The sequence below is a fragment of the Vespa crabro genome, chromosome 16, assembly GCF_910589235.1.
Source record: "Vespa crabro chromosome 16, iyVesCrab1.2, whole genome shotgun sequence".
Classification (NCBI taxonomy): Eukaryota; Metazoa; Arthropoda; class Insecta; order Hymenoptera; family Vespidae; genus Vespa; species Vespa crabro.
The window spans coordinates 5,409,485-5,428,966 of record NC_060970.1 but is presented as its reverse complement, the minus strand read 5'-3'; the positions used below and the strand labels follow the sequence as shown (position 1 = coordinate 5,428,966).

Sequence of the window (19,482 nt, the reverse complement as noted above, 5' to 3'; positions counted from 1 at the left end):
ACGTCACAACGAATAATTAATAAAATTAGTTATTAATTATAGATTTTTTTCTGCTTTCTTTTTTTTTTTTTTCTCTTTTTTAATTTACGTATATACATGTGCGTTCACATGAATAATTTATCAAAACGCTCTTGAGTAGATTAAAGTATAAAAATAAGAAAAAAGAAAATAGATAATTAAGAGATAAATAAATCAAGAAAAAAATGTTCATATCGATAAAGAAGAAAACTGAATTTTCAATGCCGCTTCTGCTGCTATCTATGCGGAGGCTTAGTAATTAAAAGACAGTTTTTATTTTAATGATCTTGATTGTTTGATAAAGAAGTTAATTAATCGATTTAATGCTAGGATAAATGAATTTTGGCTCATAATGATTTAAATAAGGACAATTCTGGTTAAACCAAGAGAAAGCAAATTGTACTGCCATTTAACGTACGTAAAACGTATTACATACTGTTGTGTGGTGTGTGCTCGCGCGTGCGTGTTGCCTGTGCATCTGTGTGTATGATATAAAATCTCTTTATTTCCAATTTTCCCTTATATATAATTCTTTTTAAAATAACCTATACTTGTGGACTACTTTTTACATATACATACGTGCTTACAGTCGGGAAATTGTGTAAACAAGATCTTTCTTAATCTTTTAATTTATCCCACATGTCAATTCCATTCATTCTAAAATCATGCGAATAATTCTAATCCTAAAATATTTCTAATCCTAACCTCAAAGTTTCACAAAATGGTATAAGAAATTTCAAAGAAGCGTTATGCTATATGCAAAAAAGTACGTTTCATAAACAGGATTTAATATTTCTACATCGCTTTTGTATATGTAACATTACATTAATCTCTTAATCTCGATCTCATTTATAAATAATATAATACATTAATAATTATTAAATTACTAATTACATACTATTAATGTTCATTGTAAAAAACCAAAAACATGCCAAATATTCGCCTATGTATATAAGCATGACGCTTCTGTGTCGATATATTACCGACATTAATTAAATAATTTTTCTTTTATTTTCTTGTTAATTTCTTTTTTCGTTTAAATATTCAAGTAAAAATTTAATTAAATAACGACAAATTGTGAGCAAATATCTCTTTTTGATAATGTAGAAAGATACAGTATGTGAATTATGAATTTCAAAGTCTATTCTATGTCAAACATATTCGATTGAGAGAAATGATTTCTGAAAAAGATTTTCAAAAATTAAACTGATCAGCTGTGAATAGACGGATAAAGAGAGAGCGAGCGAGAGCGAGAGAGAAAGATTAGAAATAAAAAAAGTACGAATGATTGTTTGTTAATTAGTATGTTGTGTGCATGAAAATGTGAAAAATGCCAATAAAAAATAACAATAATATTACGTTTGTTCGAAGATTCGAATTAAATACGAGCTTGTGTGAATAAAAGAAGGAAACAAAAAAGACAAAATAATTAACAAACAAACAAAATCAAATCAACGATAAGATTATTCTTCTCATAGATTTTTTTAATTATTAAACGCAGTGTTCTTAGGTTATGCCATCAAAGATATTCTTTTATATCTCGTTTTTTTTGTTTTTCGTTTCGTACATTCATTTTTTTATCTTTTTTAGTGTATAAAAAAAATTAATTAAGACAAATCATGTGTGTATACACCTACTGTACTGTTATAAGAGTATTATTCTGCATGATCCTTTTTTCTTTTTTTTTTCTGACGCTTTAAATCATTGATCGAAACATTTTTATAATGATTTCATTATTATTATTATTATTATATTTTACAATATATATATATGCAAGATAATGGAGGCAAGATTAGAATTTGATTTTCTTCTATTTAATGTGTATACATCTGCATATATATATATATATATGTATGAATAGGAACACAGTATATGTATGTATATGTGTGCGTGTATAATAGAAATAGAGGGCCCTGTGCACATATATACACACGTATATGTATATATAATTTGAATTTAAGGTTAACTTTATAAAATGAAGTTTTTTCTATTCTCTTTTCCTAATTTTTTCGTGCTTTCAATAGAGCAATTCGCAAATCGATTGATCAAACGATTTTTTTTTAAATCATGATCGTGATGATTATTTTTTATTTAACACGCATCGAGAATTGCTCCTTAAGAAAACTCGTTGCCCGTGCTCATTGTTATATTAATTATTATTATTATTTTTTAACTCAGCTTGTGTATAAAGAGACTGATACATAAATTTCCTTGATCATTCATATATATATATATATATATATATATATATATATATGTATATATATATATGTATGTATGTATGTATGTATGCTAGTTGTATTCATTCGTTTTTCATCATTTTCATATAACTCGATCCACGTACAAACTGATTGAAGGAGTTATAGAGATCATCGATCGAGGACCAACGATCGTAGAATCATTGATGTGTAAAGAAAGAATAAATAAATGATATGTGTAGACTGACATTCTTATTTTATTTCCGTAAGTGTTTAAAATCTATGCAACATAACCTAAAAAACGTATCTTATTTGTAAATTAATTCAAATTAATTATTTAAATTATCTATTTTACTTGTTTTTTTTCCCTTATTTGTGAATAATTAGACCATATTATTAGAAAATTTTATTGTATAATCCTTTTTAAAAGAAGATTTGGAAATTATGGATTGAATTAATAAAAATCGACTAAACTACAAAATTCAACGTAGCACCGAAGCCCATATGACGAATCGAATCGTGAAGGTTTCCATGACAACGAATGTTTTCCTTTTAATAACTGTTATGGCGGACGTTGAGGGTAAGTTTCTATACGTCACATTGCTTATAAGCATAATCGAAGTTTGGTGGATAGTGTGTGTCTAGTGATATATATAAGGTTCGTTCCATATTTTTTAAATCATAATCATTACCATTTTTCTTTTCTAATTTCCAAATAAGATCGTGTGCATTAGGTGAACGGTAAATTTTATGAGAATCATTATTATTTTTTTAATTTTTTTTTTCTTTCTTTCTTTTTTCAAGGAAGGTTTTGTTCTCACAATGTTAACTTATTGTCAAAGCTATACAATGCTTTGGCGTTGTTAAAATGTCATAACACTATAAAAGGAAACTTGTAAGATCTCGTAGGCGAAACTAATATCGCGGGGGCGACATGACGTCTTGTTTTTATCTTCATCGTTTCTTTCCCAGAAGAATTAGCTTAGTCGCAGGTAATCTAGCTTCTTCTATTTATTATATTTTCTCATAGTCTGAGAGAACAATTCGAGTATTTTTCGTGTGACCTTGAGAAGAACGATAAATCGAAAAAGGAGAACAGAATCGTTTGATGTTCGAAGAAGGGATACAGTGTATTATTTTAAAATTATTTTTCGTATGTGAATTATGAATCAATGAAATAGCGATGACTATGAGAAAAATTCCTGAAAAATTCTGGTATGTACAAACGCATGTATTTTTATGTAATTATATTACTAATTTAAAAGATATTTTATTATTATTATTTTAATATTTCTACGTATGTTTGTCAGCGTGTATATATATATATATATAATATTTAATGGAGTCTGTCGATAAAGAGAATTATCGATTATAGTTGAAATTAATTTGTAATCGGTATTTTTATCAACATATTACAATTTGGTTAAATTATAATCGATAACTTACCGACAGATCTTCATTATATATTACGTATAACCTACAAGCATAGAGATTATATTAGATTAGAAAATATATTCTAAGTTATATATTATTATATATTATAATATAATATAAATATTATAAATTTAATACGAGATAAAAAATATGATTAAAAGAAAAATTTTGGTCGATAATTTACCAACAGATCTCATTGAATGAACCGATTCGAGAGCATCACTTTGAAGAAAGAATATTTGAATAAATGGAGGGAGATGCGGCTGAAGTATTATTGCCCTGTGCAATTTGTACACGGACATTCATGCCACGATCTTTAGAAAAACATGCAAAGATATGTGAACGAGCTGCGGCAAAAAAACGAAAGCCATTCGATTCGGCTAAACAGAGAATTCAGGGTACTGATCTCGCGGAATTTCTTCCGCGACAGGAAAAGAAAAGATATTCGAATGATGAGAGATATAAATCTTCATGGAAAGAGACGCATGATGACTTTTTACGAACAATTAGGGCTGCTCGAAGTGAAACGGTAAATCTTTGAATGTAATAAATAAACGTAATATGATTGATCATTTCAAATAGAATTTTTATCTAAAGATTGGAACGTTCATTCGTATAAGACTTTGATCAGATAAATATTATGTAACATTAAATGAATAAATTGATTAATAAAAATTTAATTGAAGATCGAATGAGAAATGATCGTTTAAGAGAGAGACAGGAATGAATTATGAATGAGCCCAGATACATAATAATTTCAGGCAAGTATGATAATCAATCAAAGGCAATCGAGTTCCCACGCGTCTTCAGGTGCACCGATGAGAGCAAATGAAAAGGGTACGTGTCCAACGTGTAATCGTCAATTTGGCGTAAAGGCATACGATCGACACGTAGCCTGGTGTAAGGAAAGATCAACGAGATTACCAATAAGTCCAGCTACGAAGAACATCGCTAAGGAACGTTTGGAAGCGCGTATGAAGTATCGTGCGCCGACTTTGAAAAATCGTCGAAAGAATAATCGTGATAAATATTCTCAGAGTTGTACAGCCAATAAAACACCTAACAGAGTGAGAGAAACAGTTTCTGTACCTGATAATACTCGTGAGAAGATCAAGGAGAATATTACTAATTCGCAAAAAACAATCGTAACGTGAGTATTACGTAGCAACGTTAAAAAAAAATTGTTGTTAATATTGCAGTTCTATATATCAGGATGATATGTAGTCCAAGATGTTGTAGTCCGACATACGAATGTAGATAATGATGTTGTGATCCAATATGTTAATTAATATAATACAATATAATATATATTATTACATTATATTACGTTATTACAGTGGCCGAGGGGATCAATCAAATAATGGAGAAACATATAATTTAGGTGAATCTAGAGAAGCAACAAAACGTTCTATAGTTAGGTAAGCTTTTGTTTTCTAATTCTTCTTATAGAATTAGAATTAGAGTGTACTATAAAACGTGATGTGTGGTGTGCACGAGGAGAAGGGAAAGGGCAAAGGTCGTTTCAAAAAAGGTCCTCCTTCTTTCTCCTCCTCCTTTTCTTTTTTACTTGTAAAAAATCGGTTTTCCCTTTTTCACTCGAGTATCATCCTTGACCCTTTTTCCTTCTCCTCAGGCCAACGTCCTCTTTGCGTTCGATCGTCCCTGAACTGAGAACTATGAACCCTTCCCTCGATATCTCCTTAAAACACAAGAGAGAACCAGAGATCAAGACATCTCAAACTGATCCCGTCCAATATAATACCACGAAATCTAAAAGGATACAACGGGCTAATATACAAATAAGAAGATTGGATAGTAAAATGATCGAGGATTATTACGACGTGTCGTCGAATATCTCTCTCATAGATCGTAATGAGAAAAAAAATCGCGCACTAACTTTATCCGGTAGATCGGTAAAAGTCGATCGTATGATCACTGCTAGAAATCAAGGCAATTCGAAAGTAAACGACGTCACTGTTAACGAGAATATTATCGGGATGATCGTGCAACCTTGTAATATATACAACGATATAGACAACGGTGAATTAATCACGTGGGAAGGAATGAAAATTGATCGAGAGTCTAATCGGTCTAACTTAAAGGACAATGCTGTTAGAGGAATATCATCGGAAAATTGTCATCGGCTTACTCTTTCTTATTTTCAATCGGACGATAAATCTTCCGATAAAGATAAGAGAGATCGAGAGATATCCCAAGTGGAAGATTTATTTATTATCCAAGAAGATAATAATACTCGTGGCTTTGAAAATGATCGAGCAAATAATATAACTTGGTCGAATAGTATACAAAGATTAAATCAAACTTACTTGATCAAAGAATCCGACGATCATGAAATCGTTAATAAGGACATTTTTCATGATTCTAATCGATCTAACGATTCTATTGATATTAATGATAATAAAATTGTTAGATCGATATCGGCTCGAGAAGATCATTATGAAAATGATCATGGAAAGATAGAGATTAATTATGAGATACAATCGGATCATGATACAACGTCTAATTACAGCTTACCAGAAACTAAATCGGAGATTTATGCAATAGAAAAATATGATAAAAATCAAGAAAATTCTAATAATAGTAATAATAATAAATCCGAAGAAGTATGTTATATAAATTCAGTTATCGAAAATAATATGATCGATAATATCGTTCCATTATCATCTTCTTCAGATATAGGAACGATTGTGAACGAGACGTATGATTCACCAGAAAGTATAATAATCAATGGAAACATTGTAACATTGGTTCAAGAAAAAAAAGAAGAAGAAGGAAATAATTCAAGCTTTGTTGATTCTACAAATAAGAATGCTTCATCTTACTCGCGTGGATCTATCGTTCGGACTGATACAAAGTCCGAAGAACTGCATAGCGTATACGAAACGTCTACAAATGCTAGCGAACAAGAAGAAGTAGAAGAAGAAGAAGAAGAAATAGAAGAGGAAGAAGAAGAAGAAGATATGGAAAAAAATATGGATGAGAAAAAGTTAAAGATGATTGATTGTAAAGATCGCAAGAATGATCTGAAAAGATTTCCATCGATTAATTCGAAAACGCATAGAATTCGTTCCATCAAAATTAATAGTAAAATTCAAGAAAATTTGAATTTACTTCGTGGTAGTACCGATACATTGATATCATCCGTCGAAGCGATCGATTATGTTAATAACAAACGATCCAATCGTGCAAATTCAACCTACGAAGAGGATAATATCGATCGATCTCATAGAATTGAAAATCGTTATGATAAATATGAATTATTACCTGAGATTAAAAGAGATATATCAACGGAGAAAAATTCACAAATTTTCGATCAAAATTATTATTGGAAGAAAACGTTGAAATTTTCCAACGATCGATCGATCAATGATCTAATGTCACATAATTATAGACAAAACAGGCTTCACAAAAGAAATCCAAAAATCCGTATCCTTCCACCAATCCTTATTGATTCTTCTTCTCCGAGGATTCAAAGGTGAAAATCTATAATAAAAAGAAAAATAAAAACAATAAAAAAAAAAAAAAAAAAAAAACTCATTTTCAATATCAAAATCGATCATCCATCGAATTTATAGGACTTCGAATTCATCTAATCGTCCTCTATGGAGTAATTACATGCGCAGACGACCGGATTTTAATCTCGTGCTTAGGTGTAGAATGTAAGTCGGTATAGTCAGCACGTGTTAATTTCTCATTCGCATTTAATCCATTCATTCAATTAACTTACATATTTGATGACCTTCTTTTATTTAGCATGGATTGTCTAATAGATATTAGTTGCACGTGTGTGTTAATTATATTAGATATATCATAATGTGCAAAAATTTGTGTTTGTTAAATTAAAAATGATTTTTGCTTGCACGGTGTGTTATTCTTTATTATCTATCCTTTAGATAGATTTTAAAGAATAGTTTGTTCATCCATTAAAAGTTTCATATGTGCTGGGATATTTTACATATGTACAAATATAATATATAATATATTAATATATATATATATATATATAAGTATGCATATATATTTAATATGTTTGTATTATTTTGATACGATTTATTTTTTATTTTTTACATTACTTTGATTTTATAATATAAACACACGCACATACATATATAGCTACGTACGTACATATGTATGTATGTATGTGTAAAATATCGAATACATGGCTTAAACGTTCAAATAAAAACAATTTAATGAAAAACTAAAGAAACTAATAATTATAAAGAGTTATGAAAAAAAAAAAGAAACGAATATATGTGTTACAGTGGTGCCTGCAAGGAATACGACCCTTTTCTAATAGCAGAACGACAAATGCAAGATTTGTTATCGGATTCGAGTGATTTATCCTTAACAGAAATTCCATCGTCGTCGTCAACAAAATCTCTCCTTCCTCTTTCACATTCTTCCGCTTTCATTAAATACCCATACCAAACTAAAACAAATCTTTTAGAAAAATCCATTACCAACGAATTCGATGAACTCACATCAGATTTTTCGAGCGACTCCACAGAAACAAATTCACTATCGCGTGAAATATTTCTTAAAGATTTTCATGATTCAAAGAAAAACGATCGGACAAAAAAGATTTCTAATAGAGAACTCGGTCGTAGAATGATCATTGACAGATCATTAGCTTTGGGCAAAGAAATTGATCAAGATAAATCTAATAGTATCGATAAGCAATATAAAAATGATATTTTTAATAAAGGAATCTCTAAATCTATGCCTAATAGATCACAAACGATTCGTGCTTTTTCAGCACCTAAATCTATTTATCAAAGAAAAAATAAAACTGTTAACACTAAAGATAATAATAATCAAGAAGCGAAATATAATGATAATAACGTTCGAAACGATTATTTAACATTTTCAAATAGCGATCTTAGCCTTAGCTCGATCGTTTCTTCTGAGATTGATCTAAAACGTTCTAATTCTGTATTCGATCAATTAATAACTTCTTTCGAAGATGATATCGTTGGTAATGATTCTTTTCCATCCTTGAGGTCTCTCCTAAGAAACGAATCCTTGAGAGCTTCATCCAATGGTCCACCTCCTCCTGATAATAACAGGCAATTTGATGGACATATCAGTGACGAGGAATTTTCTTCAGCGGAAAATTACAAACAACAGGAACATAAAATTAATGCTGATTCTGCATACAGCAGGTTAATCTTTTGATAAGTTTTTCTTGGTGTGTGTGTGTGTGTACATTTATCTTATAATATATATATATATCTTTAATTTTATGTTTGCTAATTATATAGATACATAAAAATTAGCGTTTTGAACAATTCTTTAGACAAAAATTAAATTATTTTTTAAAAAATAAACTACTCAATAATATTACAACAATAATAAAAATTAAAATGTTCAATATTTTTGTATAATATTAGTTTAAATCGCAAATATTCCAACCATGGACGCAGCAGCAACAACGACACGACAAATCGTATGGAGGATAACATGTCCAGGAGTAATCGTCGAGAAAGTCAACCACCGGTTTCAAAGGCGAAATGTAGGATGTCAAGATTTTGTCACGAGTGTGGATCTAGATTTCCTGAGACTGCCAAGTTTTGTTGCCAATGTGGTGTCAAGAGGCTTGCACTTTGATTTATTTATTTATTTATTTTTTTTTTTTTTTCTTTTTTACATTCAGTGTTGGAAAAGAAGATTTTTTTTCTTTTCCTTAGAGTCGATGATGAATCGTTAATTACGAATATTACAAACAAATGCAATAATTAATTAAACTTCTTGTCAAAACGATACTTGTAATATACATATGTAACTTATATATTCAAGTGTCCTTTATTATTATCTCAGGAAGTATTGCATTTTAATTTTGGATTTTAATTCAGATTTAAATAAGTTTATAGAAGAAGGAGGAACATACGCGTGTCCCCTTATAATTTTATTATAAAATAATATAAAATAAGCAGTCTGTATGTCGGAGTACTATGCCAATTTCGATCTGTATTAATTATTTGTAAGTTAAAATTGTATTTTTACAAATGCAATAAAATTATGCTTGATTATTTTATCATCTTATTATTATACTTTATTTTATTATTTAATATTTTAAGTTTGCAAATCGCATTTTCATTTATTTCACTTTCTCAATCTCGTCTGTAAAATTTTTCGAGAGTAACATAATAAATTCTCGTATTTTCTTTGTTAATATTAACAAATGAAAATAACAACATAGAATTAAGGTTATCAGACTGTATCAGAAAAAAAGATTCTGTATTCCTTGAAAATGTTAGCTCGATATCTAAGAAAGTTTATACCACTTCAATCAAGGGTAATTAAAAATATATACATTACATAACTTACAAAACGAAACAGAAAAGAATTAAAGAAAAAAAATTGTAATTTACGTAATATAATCAAATTTAATTCTTTTCTCTCGCAATCAGTGGACCAAGTCAGCATGGAGAATAAGTGGCAAAAAATTTCATGTTAATGTCAGCCCATCTGAAAAAGCAAAATGTGGTGTCCAGTCAAATGGAAACGTAAGTGATCAGCTGATAAAAAGATAAATATATAGGATTGATTCCATAAATAAACAATGTTATTAGTTAAGAATTTATTTATGGCTCAATTCTAAAATACCGGGAGGAGGGCTATGAAGAAAAACAAAAAAAAAAAAAAAAAAAAGAAAAAAATTATTTAATTAAATATATTCTCTTATATTGAATCAACTGAATAAATTAATTCGATTATTAATTCACAGGATTACCCAGTAATAGATCACTGTTATGACGTAGCGATATTAGGAGCAGGTGGTGCAGGTCTAAGAGCGGCATTTGGTTTAGGAAGTAAAGGATACCGTGTCGCGGTAATAACTAAACTCTTTCCAACGAGATCGCACACAGTAGCTGCTCAAGGTGGTATAAATGCTGCGATAGCGAGCGAACACGAGGACAGCTGGCTTTATCATATGTACGACACCGTCAAAGGATCCGATTGGCTAGGAGATCAGGATGCTATACACTTTCTTACCAGAGAAGCACCTCGTGCAATTTATGAGCTAGAAAATTATGGTTTTTTTAAAAACAACTTTTCCTATTTTTTCTCTTTTATCAAACACATTGCAGACATTTCCTTGATTTATCATGTATACTTAATTATATCAAAATACTTATATTTATATTGTTTAATTAATTCATTGCAAATATAATATATTATTGTTACTACTAATTAAAAGCAATATTTTTAGTTAATACATAATAAAAGGTCTGCAATATGTTGAGTATATCATACATTAATATAACAAAACTATTCTCCTACGTTTCTTTAGGATGTCCATTTAGTCGTAACGAGTCTGGGAAAATTTATCAACGTGCATTCGGTGGGCAATCGTTAAAATTTGGAAAAGGTGGTCAAGCACATCGAACTTGTGCTGTAGCAGATAGAACTGGACACGCCGTTCTCCATACTTTATACGGACAAAGCCTTCGATACGACGTTCATTATTATGTTGAATACTTTGCACTTGATCTTTTAATGCACGGTCGGTGTTGCAAAGGAATTCTTGCTTGGGAACTGGAAACTGGTATACTTCATCGTTTTAGAGCTCATCATACGGTACTTGTCTCATTCATTGGACTCATCTTCTTCTTCTTTCTTTTTCCTTTTCTTTATACCAATGAATATTATTAATATAAATTTACATTTTCCATACCTAAGGTTATAGCTTCAGGTGGTGCTGGTAGATGTTATTTATCGTGCACAGGTGCACATTCTTGCACTGGTGATGGCATGGCTATGATCTCTAGAGCAGGATTGCCATTACAGGATATGGAATTTATACAGTTTCATCCTACAGGTATATATTATTGCTAAAAGTTATAATAATCATCTCAAAATAAATCAGACATTAAATAATTTCGATGTTTTTTGTACCATAGGAATGTATGGAACCGGCATATTAATAACGGAAGGTAGTAGAGGCGAAGGTGGTAAATTGGTAAACTCTCAAGGTGAATTTTTCATGGAAAGATACGCCCCAATAGCTAAGGATTTAGCATCACGTGACGTCGTTTCCAGAGCTATTACCATAGAAATAATCGAAGGAAGGTGATTCTCATCTTTTTCCACATGAAACGCAAATTTTCCTTCTTTCTTCATTTATGATATTCTTTGTATATAGAGGTGTAGGTCCAAAGAAGGATCACGTGTATCTTCAACTAAATCATTTACCGATTGAAACGATACAAAACAAGTTACCAGGTATCTCACATTTGGCGTGGGTATTTTCTGGCGTTGACGTTACGAAAGATTCCATACCGGTCATACCAACGGTCCATTACAATATGGGTGGCATACCTACGAATTGGCGAGCTCAAGTTAGAATTTGTTTAAACGATTTAATGAACTTTAGATAAACTTGAAAACGTATGAATGAATATCTATGACGCCGATGACTTATATAAAACAGGTATTAACACGTGAAAATGAAGAAGATAGTGTGATAGATGGATTATGGGCAGCTGGTGAAACTGCATGTGCATCTGTTCATGGTGCCAATAGACTTGGAGCTAACAGTTTATTAGAAATCATCGTTTTTGGTAAAGCAATTGCCGATCAAATTGATTGCCTTACTCGACCTGGTGAACGGCACGATGATATTCCTGCTGTAAATTTTATATAAAATTAAGAAACCCGTTTTATTTCTGATAAATTTAATTACATATGACTTACGTCAATTGAATCAAGGATATAGGTGAACAATCAATTTGTCGATTCGATGCGACTCGTTATGCGAAAGGTTGCATCCCTGTTGTCGAGCTTAGACAATCGATGCAACAAACTATGCATAAATATTGTTCGGTATTTAGAACCTGCGATATTTTGCAAAGAGGATGCCGACAAATGACGAAGCTCTTCACCTGCGATTTACCGAATATATGCGTGAGTTCCAATATGGCCATTTCAATAACTATAAAACAAAGAAAATGTAAAGTCGTAAAATAAGTATATTAATGTAGGTGCAAGATCAATCGATGATTTGGAATACAGAACTCGTAGAAGCATTGGAATTACAAAATATGATGCTTATTAATATGCACACCGTGTATGCGGCTGAAAATCGTAAAGAATCTAGGGGGTCCCATTCCAGAGATGATTTTAAAGTAAAATTCCTGCGTTATTTGTTTCTCTTTTTAGGGAAAATTAACCAAACTTTTATCAATGCGAATACGTTTCTGCTTTATTTATAACTATTCAAATGTTCATCAATTATCAATTATAGGAAAGAATCGATGAATATGATTATACTAAACCTCTGGAAAATCAAAAAATGCGCCCATATTCGGAACATTGGCGTAAGCATACGTTATCTTGGGCCTTCAATGATGGATCGGTAAATTATTTATAGTTTGTGTATATATACATAATAATTTTTTATATATATATATATATATTATATCGAATAATCCTATCTTTGTTTTTAATCTCAATATAGATATAGTTACAGAGTTTGATTATTTACAGATAAGTATCTCTTATCGGCCAGTAATCGATACGACTTTAGATGAAATGGAAGCTAAGCACGTGCCGCCTACCATTCGAACATATTAAACAATAACAACAACTAACGATCTTCTTATCTCATTGACTGATTTTATACTAGACGATACATATTTGATTTATTATTATTTATACCTAAGGGACTATGATAAGAATATACATCATTTTTTGTGCCATTCATTTATATCCTTTTAATGTCATTAATTCAAAAATGAAACTTTTTTTCTTAATGAAAAGAAAATAGATTCGAAAAGAAGTCGTTTAGAATGTCGATTAGATAATAGAAAATAATTTACCTTAAAACTATGACGATAAAATCATGAATTCTTTAACGGTCAAACAATTTTTTTTTCAATTCATAGAGAGATAAAAAATTGATATATATTACTTAACTTTCAAATCATTCAACATCTCAATATTTGTCTAGAAAATATGAATTAATAAAATTAAAATACAAATAACATCGATGAATAACACTTATACTATTCTTAAAATGATTAATAACATAATTCCTTTCATATTGATATTCAAAGAACGAAAGAACACTAGAAAACAATTCGATAATATCGCAAAAGAAAAGAATGAGAACCACTAATAAAGTGTGCTGCGCGCGCGTGCAAGAGGAGCATGTATTTTGAATTTGGCGCCACTTTAATATTTGGCAGAATTGAAAATTGTGCGATGAAGGGGAGTTGGAAAATTCTTTTCGAGGAGGCATGAAAATTTCAATTTTTAATAACGACGATGATATTGATTATTATTCGTCGTCACATATCTTTGAAATATTTCTCGCGAATTAACCTTAAAATTGTGTGAAATAAAATAAAAAATGTTCGAAAAAGAAAATTATTCGAACGAAAGAAGGGACAAAAGAGGTTATGTTTTTGTAAATGGTAACGTTATTGGTTAGAGGAAATGGGCACCGCTGTTGGTGTTGTGTCGGTCTTGCGGTAGTGCTCGGCAATCAACCGACTGGAACGCATCATGGTTTCGTCGTGATTTCGCGCACCTCGTGAATAACTCGTTCAATTTTTCTTCCTCACTTTGTTTCAATCGAAAGTAACTGTATGGGCGTTTAAGAAAGAGAAGACAAAAGAGATATAGACGAACGAGGTGAAATAAGGAAGGAAAAACACCGACTACCATACTACTCCTACGACTACGGCTACGGCTACGACGACGACGACGACGACGACGACGACGACGACGTTATTGAAAACGACATTGATCGAAGGAAAAGAAGAAGAAAAATACATTATTCTTTAGTGAACATATATACAGTTTTAAATTACATAAATCAACTAAAATGAGTACGATTTTAAAGGCTTTCGGTTTTATTTCAAGAAATTCACCAACAGTTACACTAACGACTACGAAAGTAATGGTAAATTTGGTGAGAAATTAATTTTTTCTATTTGATAAACGTTATGTAATTTTTTTATTTTCAATAGCGTAATTCTTCTTCGTGTGGTGCAACACACACATACCAACGAAGTAACCGCCGCTGCCGGGGCGTATTGATATTACGTAAGATTTCGAGAGAGAGGGACACGAAATCAAAGTCATAGGGGATACTCCTTCTGATATATATATTATATATCGTGTGCCTTATGACGCGCCATTCGAATTTCAATTTTCCATTTTTAAACAAAATACTAATACTTTTCGTAAGAACGAACAAAATAAAAAAGAGCATCTAACGTTCTTCAATTTTAACTTCATTATATATATATATATGTATATGTATATGTATACACACACACACACACACACACAACTTGTTCCAACTAAGCCGCAAATGCATCTTAAATACAAAATATTATATTCTTTACAAATTTTTCATAAAATATAATCAATTTATTTTCATGTATATCAACATTTGCTATCGTTTTTTAGTCGTTACTCTGTGTGTTACGTAAATAAAACTAATTACAACTATGATAGGATTCTAATTTAAAAATTAGAGACTAATTAATTAGAGATATTAATCAATAATCATGATGTTTTAATTCCACCAATTTTAAATAATAAAATATGAAATACTCTTATAGATCTAAATGTTAATGATTAGAGAAAGAATTTAATCATATTGATACAGTTGAGAATAGATAAAGAAAAGTAGCCTTACGATCGTACGTATATATCATCTTTTATGATTTTTGTATTATCCATATGGCAAGATACATTTGCTGGCAATAAATTAGTGTGTTGTATAACAAACCTCATTTGCTATATATATGTATATATATATATATATATATATATAATGTTCTAGTATACAATTAATCTCTTAATTACGTGACGAATCATTTCGATTATTTAGGAAACTTCCTTTTTTATATTTTAATTAAAGTTTTCCTCAAGGTACATAAATAATAAATATATTAATTTTGTTTTATATACGCGTGGTAGGAACAAAGTTTATATTCTTATGAAGTATAAGAAGTGTTCTGAAAAAGAAAAAGTATCAATATTATATCCTGTTATGTAAAATATTTTCTTTTTCTTTTTTTTTTTTTCTTCCCAAAAATTAAATGTTTATAATATCCTTATGTGTTACAGAATAAATTGGGTTTACCTGTTATCGGTGCACATCAATTTCATCACACATCTAATAGAACAGCTGCCAAAGTATCCGATACAGTATCTAAACAATATCCTCTGGTAGATCATAAATACGATGCTGTCGTCGTTGGTGCAGGTGGTGCAGGATTGCGTGCAGCTTATGGACTCGTCGCTGAAGGTTTTAAAACTGCAGTGGTTACAAAATTATTTCCAACTAGATCACATACCGTAGCTGCTCAAGGTGGTATCAACGCTGCTTTGGGTAATATGGAAGAAGACAATTGGCAATGGCACATGTATGACACCGTTAAAGGATCTGATTGGCTTGGAGATCAGGATGCGATACATTATATGACACGCGAAGCTCCTAAAGCAGTCATTGAATTAGAAAATTGTGGTATGCCATTCAGTCGGACTTCTGACGGTAAGTTATTACCAGATCATTCGAGCATACATTTACAAAAGTATTTATAATATTTAATATTATATGTATAAAATGAATATATATTTTTAATACAGTCTTCTTATCTTTTTCAGGAAAAATATATCAACGCGCTTTTGGAGGTCAATCGTTAAAGTTTGGAAAAGGAGGCCAAGCGCACAGATGTTGTTGCGTTGCAGATAGAACAGGCCATTCCCTGCTGCATACACTCTATGGACAATCTTTGAGTTACGACTGTAATTATTTCGTCGAATATTTTGCATTGGATTTACTTATGGAAGACGGAGAATGCAGAGGGGTTATTGCACTTAATCTAGAGGACGGTACACTTCATCGTTTCCATGCTAAAAATACAGTACTAGCAACCGGGGGTTATGGACGTGCTTATTTTTCCTGTACATCCGCGCACACATGTACAGGAGATGGTACAGCAATGGTATCAAGAGCTAACCTACCTAATCAAGATTTGGAATTTGTACAATTTCATCCGACCGGTATAAATTTGAGAATATTGTCTTGTTGTACTACATCATTTATTCATATAGACATTTTCTCTTTGAATAAAATCACTTTTATCGCTTTTACGTTTCAGGAATTTATGGTGCTGGTTGTCTGATAACGGAAGGTAGTCGCGGAGAAGGTGGTTATTTGATAAACAGCCAAGGTGAAAGATTTATGGAACGTTACGCACCGGTTGCTAAAGATCTAGCTTCGAGAGACGTAGTCTCTAGGTCAATGACCATAGAGATACGTGAAGGAAGGTAAACAAGTTAACAATATTGACAAGATCAATTTCAATGATGATTAGCTTATGAAAATTATTCATTAATATTTTATTTCATGTAGAGGTGTCGGACCGGAAAAAGATCACATTTATTTGCAATTACATCATTTGCCACCTGAACAATTGGCAGCTAGATTGCCTGGTATTTCAGAGACTGCAATGATATTCGCTGGAGTGGATGTAACACGAGAACCTATACCTGTTATACCAACTGTGCATTATAATATGGGTATAAAAATGATTCCAAATTATTATTTTTATCGAGAGTGAATAGGCCAAATTTTGAATTGTATAATATGAAGAAAAATTTTGCAGGTGGTGTACCAACGAATTATAAAGGTCAAGTATTAACTAGAAAAAATGATGAGGACCAAGTAGTTCCCGGATTATACGCATGTGGTGAAGCAGCCTCTGCTTCGGTTCACGGGGCTAATCGACTTGGTGCAAATTCATTACTTGATCTCGTTGTGTTTGGTCGAGCTTGTGCAAAGACAATTGCGCAAGAAAATAAACCTGGCGAAACTGTAGGACCATTGAGATCCGTTAGTATTTTTTCCCAATGAACATAATCTTTTTTCTTTTTCCTTTCTTTTTAATATGTAAATATATTAATTTTTAATTCATCAAAATATCATTCGTAGAATGCCGGCGAAGAGACAGTTGCTAATTTGGATTGGCTTAGAAACGCTAATGGTAATGTTCCCACGGCAGACTTAAGACTGAGCATGCAGAAAACTATGCAAACACACGCCGCAGTATTTAGAGATGCACAAACTTTGCAAGAAGGATGTCGAAAGATGTCCGAACTTTATAAAAGGATGGGCGATTTGAAACTATCCGATAGATCGCTGATATGGAATTCTGATTTGGTAGAAACACTGGAGTTACAGAACTTGATGATCAATGCTATGCAAACAATAGTAGCCGCAGAGAATAGAAAAGAAAGTCGAGGAGCTCATGCTCGTGAAGATTTCAAAAATAGAATCGATGAATATGATTATAGTAAACCTTTAGATAATCAAAAAGCAAAACCGTTGGATCAACATTGGAGAAAACATACTCTTACAACTATTAATCCTAGAACAGGAGAAGTATCTATTAACTATAGACCGGTGATAGATAACACGCTTAACAAACAGGAATGCGCTACAGTACCACCAGCAATTCGTTCCTATTAGATCGCTATTAATTTAATATCGAAATTCACATCATTTAAGAAAATTCGAGATATCACATGTCGCATATAAAAAGTACATTGTTCATTTTGTCCTTAGTTAAATATCATTGTGTGTTAATTGGGATTAAGAAAACAAATAATTTTCTTCACACTCCCTTTACCTACACACAAAAGAACTAATTAATTTATTACAATATAAAAACTATAATAATAATAATAATAATAATAATAATAATAATAATAGAATGCACCAAAGTAAATTCTTGTCAATGTTTACACACTTAGTGGGTGAGATTAGTTATCCTTGTAGGATGTTGGTGCTGATATTTCATTGTTTCAAAATGATAAACTGTTTGATCTCCTACAGAGTCCTGTTTTATGTTTATTTAAAGTAATTATAGAAAGTATAATTTAAAGGGAACGAGCAAAAGAAAAAGAAAAAGAAAAAAAAAAAAGAGAGAAAAGTAGAAACCTTTTAAGGAACTTGTTCTTCATCGATAAATTAAATATTGTTACTAACAATATTTTCAAGCGAGTTTAATATCATGCGAAAAAGTACCTGCTGTGTATCGTGCTGCAATAAAGTAGCATATATTTATTAAATTAAATATTGCATATAATCCCTCTTGAAAAAATTAACAGCTTTACATATAGAATATAAGTTATTAGATAAACTTAAAAATTATACAACAACACTTTTTCTCACTGATCACCAATTCATGATGAAGAAAGAATAAAAAATTCATAATCATCACAATTAAGTATATAGTGTGAGTGTGTGCGTGTGTATATATATATGTTTGTGTATATATGTATATGTACATATATATATATATCTATATATATATATATATATATGCCTTAAATCATGTCAAGCAAATTAAGTTCTGATCTAAATTAATTTGAAATTGTTTTAAATGTACATTATCTACATTAATATTACTGTGATTATGATCATAAACTTAAAGAACTTGTTTTAATAGACTTTTCTAAAGGATTTATAGGAACGTGTACACTCCTTAAAAGGTTGTATACAAAATGAGTACACAGACTTCTTGCGGCTACATACTTAATACTCATGGATATAATAGTTTGGTCGAAAATGTTTGTGTTGACAATCAAATTATTGATGCTTTCGCATAAATCTGTTTTTTTTTTCTTTTTTTTTTTTTTTTTTTCTTTCAAATTTGTAATGGCATGCAATTTATTGTTATATTTTGAATGAATATGCATGGGTTTGTAGCATATGTTAATGGTGAAGAAACAATAAAACTTTATAAAAAAAATTTACAATTATTATAAGGAATAAAGCATTGGT

At 30.7% G+C, this 19,482-nt stretch overlaps 3 protein-coding genes and 2 long non-coding RNA genes across 20 annotated transcripts; 3 read left to right on the top strand and 2 right to left on the bottom strand.

Annotated features, from left to right (window-relative positions):
* Positions 1-108: 108 nt before the first annotated feature.
* LOC124429821 lies at positions 109-9,700 on the top strand. 11 transcript variants are annotated; one of them, XM_046975519.1, is made up of 9 exons: positions 109-432; positions 2,376-2,481; positions 3,021-3,431; positions 3,841-4,179; positions 4,412-4,800; positions 4,988-5,068; positions 7,247-7,330; positions 7,934-8,833; positions 9,062-9,700. In XM_046975519.1, the coding sequence occupies exons 4-9, from the start codon at positions 3,898-3,900 to the stop codon at positions 9,276-9,278; spliced, it is 1,953 nt and encodes a 650-aa protein (XP_046831475.1). In that variant the 5' UTR covers positions 109-432; positions 2,376-2,481; positions 3,021-3,431; positions 3,841-3,897; the 3' UTR covers positions 9,279-9,700. The 11 variants fall into 11 exon arrangements, with proteins under 11 accessions (XP_046831475.1, XP_046831472.1, XP_046831473.1 ...); XM_046975516.1 differs by having other exon boundaries at positions 2,650-3,431; XM_046975517.1 differs by having other exon boundaries at positions 2,604-3,431.
* Positions 9,287-10,546, bottom strand: LOC124429835. Its single transcript, XR_006943564.1, has 2 exons — positions 10,405-10,546; positions 9,287-10,139 (listed from the first exon to the last, which is right to left on the bottom strand). It is a non-coding gene; the product is annotated as an uncharacterized LOC124429835 (long non-coding RNA).
* Positions 10,405-13,479, top strand: LOC124429831 (succinate dehydrogenase [ubiquinone] flavoprotein subunit, mitochondrial-like). Its single transcript, XM_046975549.1, has 10 exons — positions 10,405-10,708; positions 10,966-11,252; positions 11,355-11,493; positions 11,576-11,744; positions 11,818-12,013; positions 12,106-12,303; positions 12,384-12,578; positions 12,656-12,799; positions 12,919-13,029; positions 13,161-13,479. Exons 1-10 carry the CDS (start codon positions 10,606-10,608, stop codon positions 13,245-13,247), a joined length of 1,629 nt encoding a protein of 542 aa, XP_046831505.1. The 5' UTR covers positions 10,405-10,605; the 3' UTR covers positions 13,248-13,479.
* On the bottom strand, positions 10,556-14,255 carry LOC124429832. Of its 5 annotated transcripts, none has more exons than XR_006943558.1 (5): positions 13,493-13,942; positions 12,369-12,606; positions 11,350-12,301; positions 10,956-11,217; positions 10,556-10,695 (listed from the first exon to the last, which is right to left on the bottom strand). It is a non-coding gene; the product is annotated as an uncharacterized LOC124429832 (long non-coding RNA). The 5 variants fall into 5 exon arrangements; XR_006943557.1 differs by having other exon boundaries at positions 10,956-11,993; positions 12,114-12,301; positions 13,493-13,714; XR_006943559.1 differs by lacking the exon at positions 13,493-13,942 and adding an exon at positions 14,120-14,255 and having other exon boundaries at positions 10,956-12,301.
* LOC124429820 (succinate dehydrogenase [ubiquinone] flavoprotein subunit, mitochondrial) lies at positions 14,151-18,772 on the top strand. 2 transcript variants are annotated; one of them, XM_046975515.1, is made up of 7 exons: positions 14,151-14,580; positions 15,759-16,185; positions 16,299-16,697; positions 16,796-16,964; positions 17,050-17,216; positions 17,303-17,529; positions 17,629-18,772. In XM_046975515.1, the coding sequence occupies exons 1-7, from the start codon at positions 14,503-14,505 to the stop codon at positions 18,163-18,165; spliced, it is 2,004 nt and encodes a 667-aa protein (XP_046831471.1). In that variant the 5' UTR covers positions 14,151-14,502; the 3' UTR covers positions 18,166-18,772. The 2 variants fall into 2 exon arrangements, with proteins under 2 accessions (XP_046831471.1, XP_046831470.1); XM_046975514.1 differs by having other exon boundaries at positions 14,151-14,589.
* The last annotated feature ends 710 nt before the right edge of the window (positions 18,773-19,482 follow it).

Bases quoted from the DNA above. Each gene is read 5' to 3' on its own strand.
- LOC124429821 (XM_046975524.1), top strand. From the start codon at position 3,898: ATGGAGGGAGATGCGGCTGAAGTATTATTGCCCTGTGCAATTTGTACA. The intron at 4,180-4,411 runs GTAAATCTTTGA...TAATAATTTCAG, and splicing joins GGGCTGCTCGAAGTGAAACG to GCAAGTATGATAATCAATCA. The intron at 7,331-7,933 runs GTAAGTCGGTAT...TATGTGTTACAG, and splicing joins CTCGTGCTTAGGTGTAGAAT to TGGTGCCTGCAAGGAATACG.
- LOC124429820 (XM_046975514.1), top strand. From the start codon at position 14,503: ATGAGTACGATTTTAAAGGCTTTCGGTTTTATTTCAAGAAATTCACCA. The intron at 14,590-15,758 runs GTGAGAAATTAA...TATGTGTTACAG, and splicing joins CGAAAGTAATGGTAAATTTG to AATAAATTGGGTTTACCTGT. The intron at 17,530-17,628 runs GTTAGTATTTTT...TATCATTCGTAG, and splicing joins CTGTAGGACCATTGAGATCC to AATGCCGGCGAAGAGACAGT.
- LOC124429831 (XM_046975549.1), top strand. From the start codon at position 10,606: ATGTACGACACCGTCAAAGGATCCGATTGGCTAGGAGATCAGGATGCT. The intron at 10,709-10,965 runs GTTTTTTTAAAA...ACGTTTCTTTAG, and splicing joins TTATGAGCTAGAAAATTATG to GATGTCCATTTAGTCGTAAC. The intron at 12,579-12,655 runs GTGAGTTCCAAT...ATATTAATGTAG, and splicing joins GCGATTTACCGAATATATGC to GTGCAAGATCAATCGATGAT.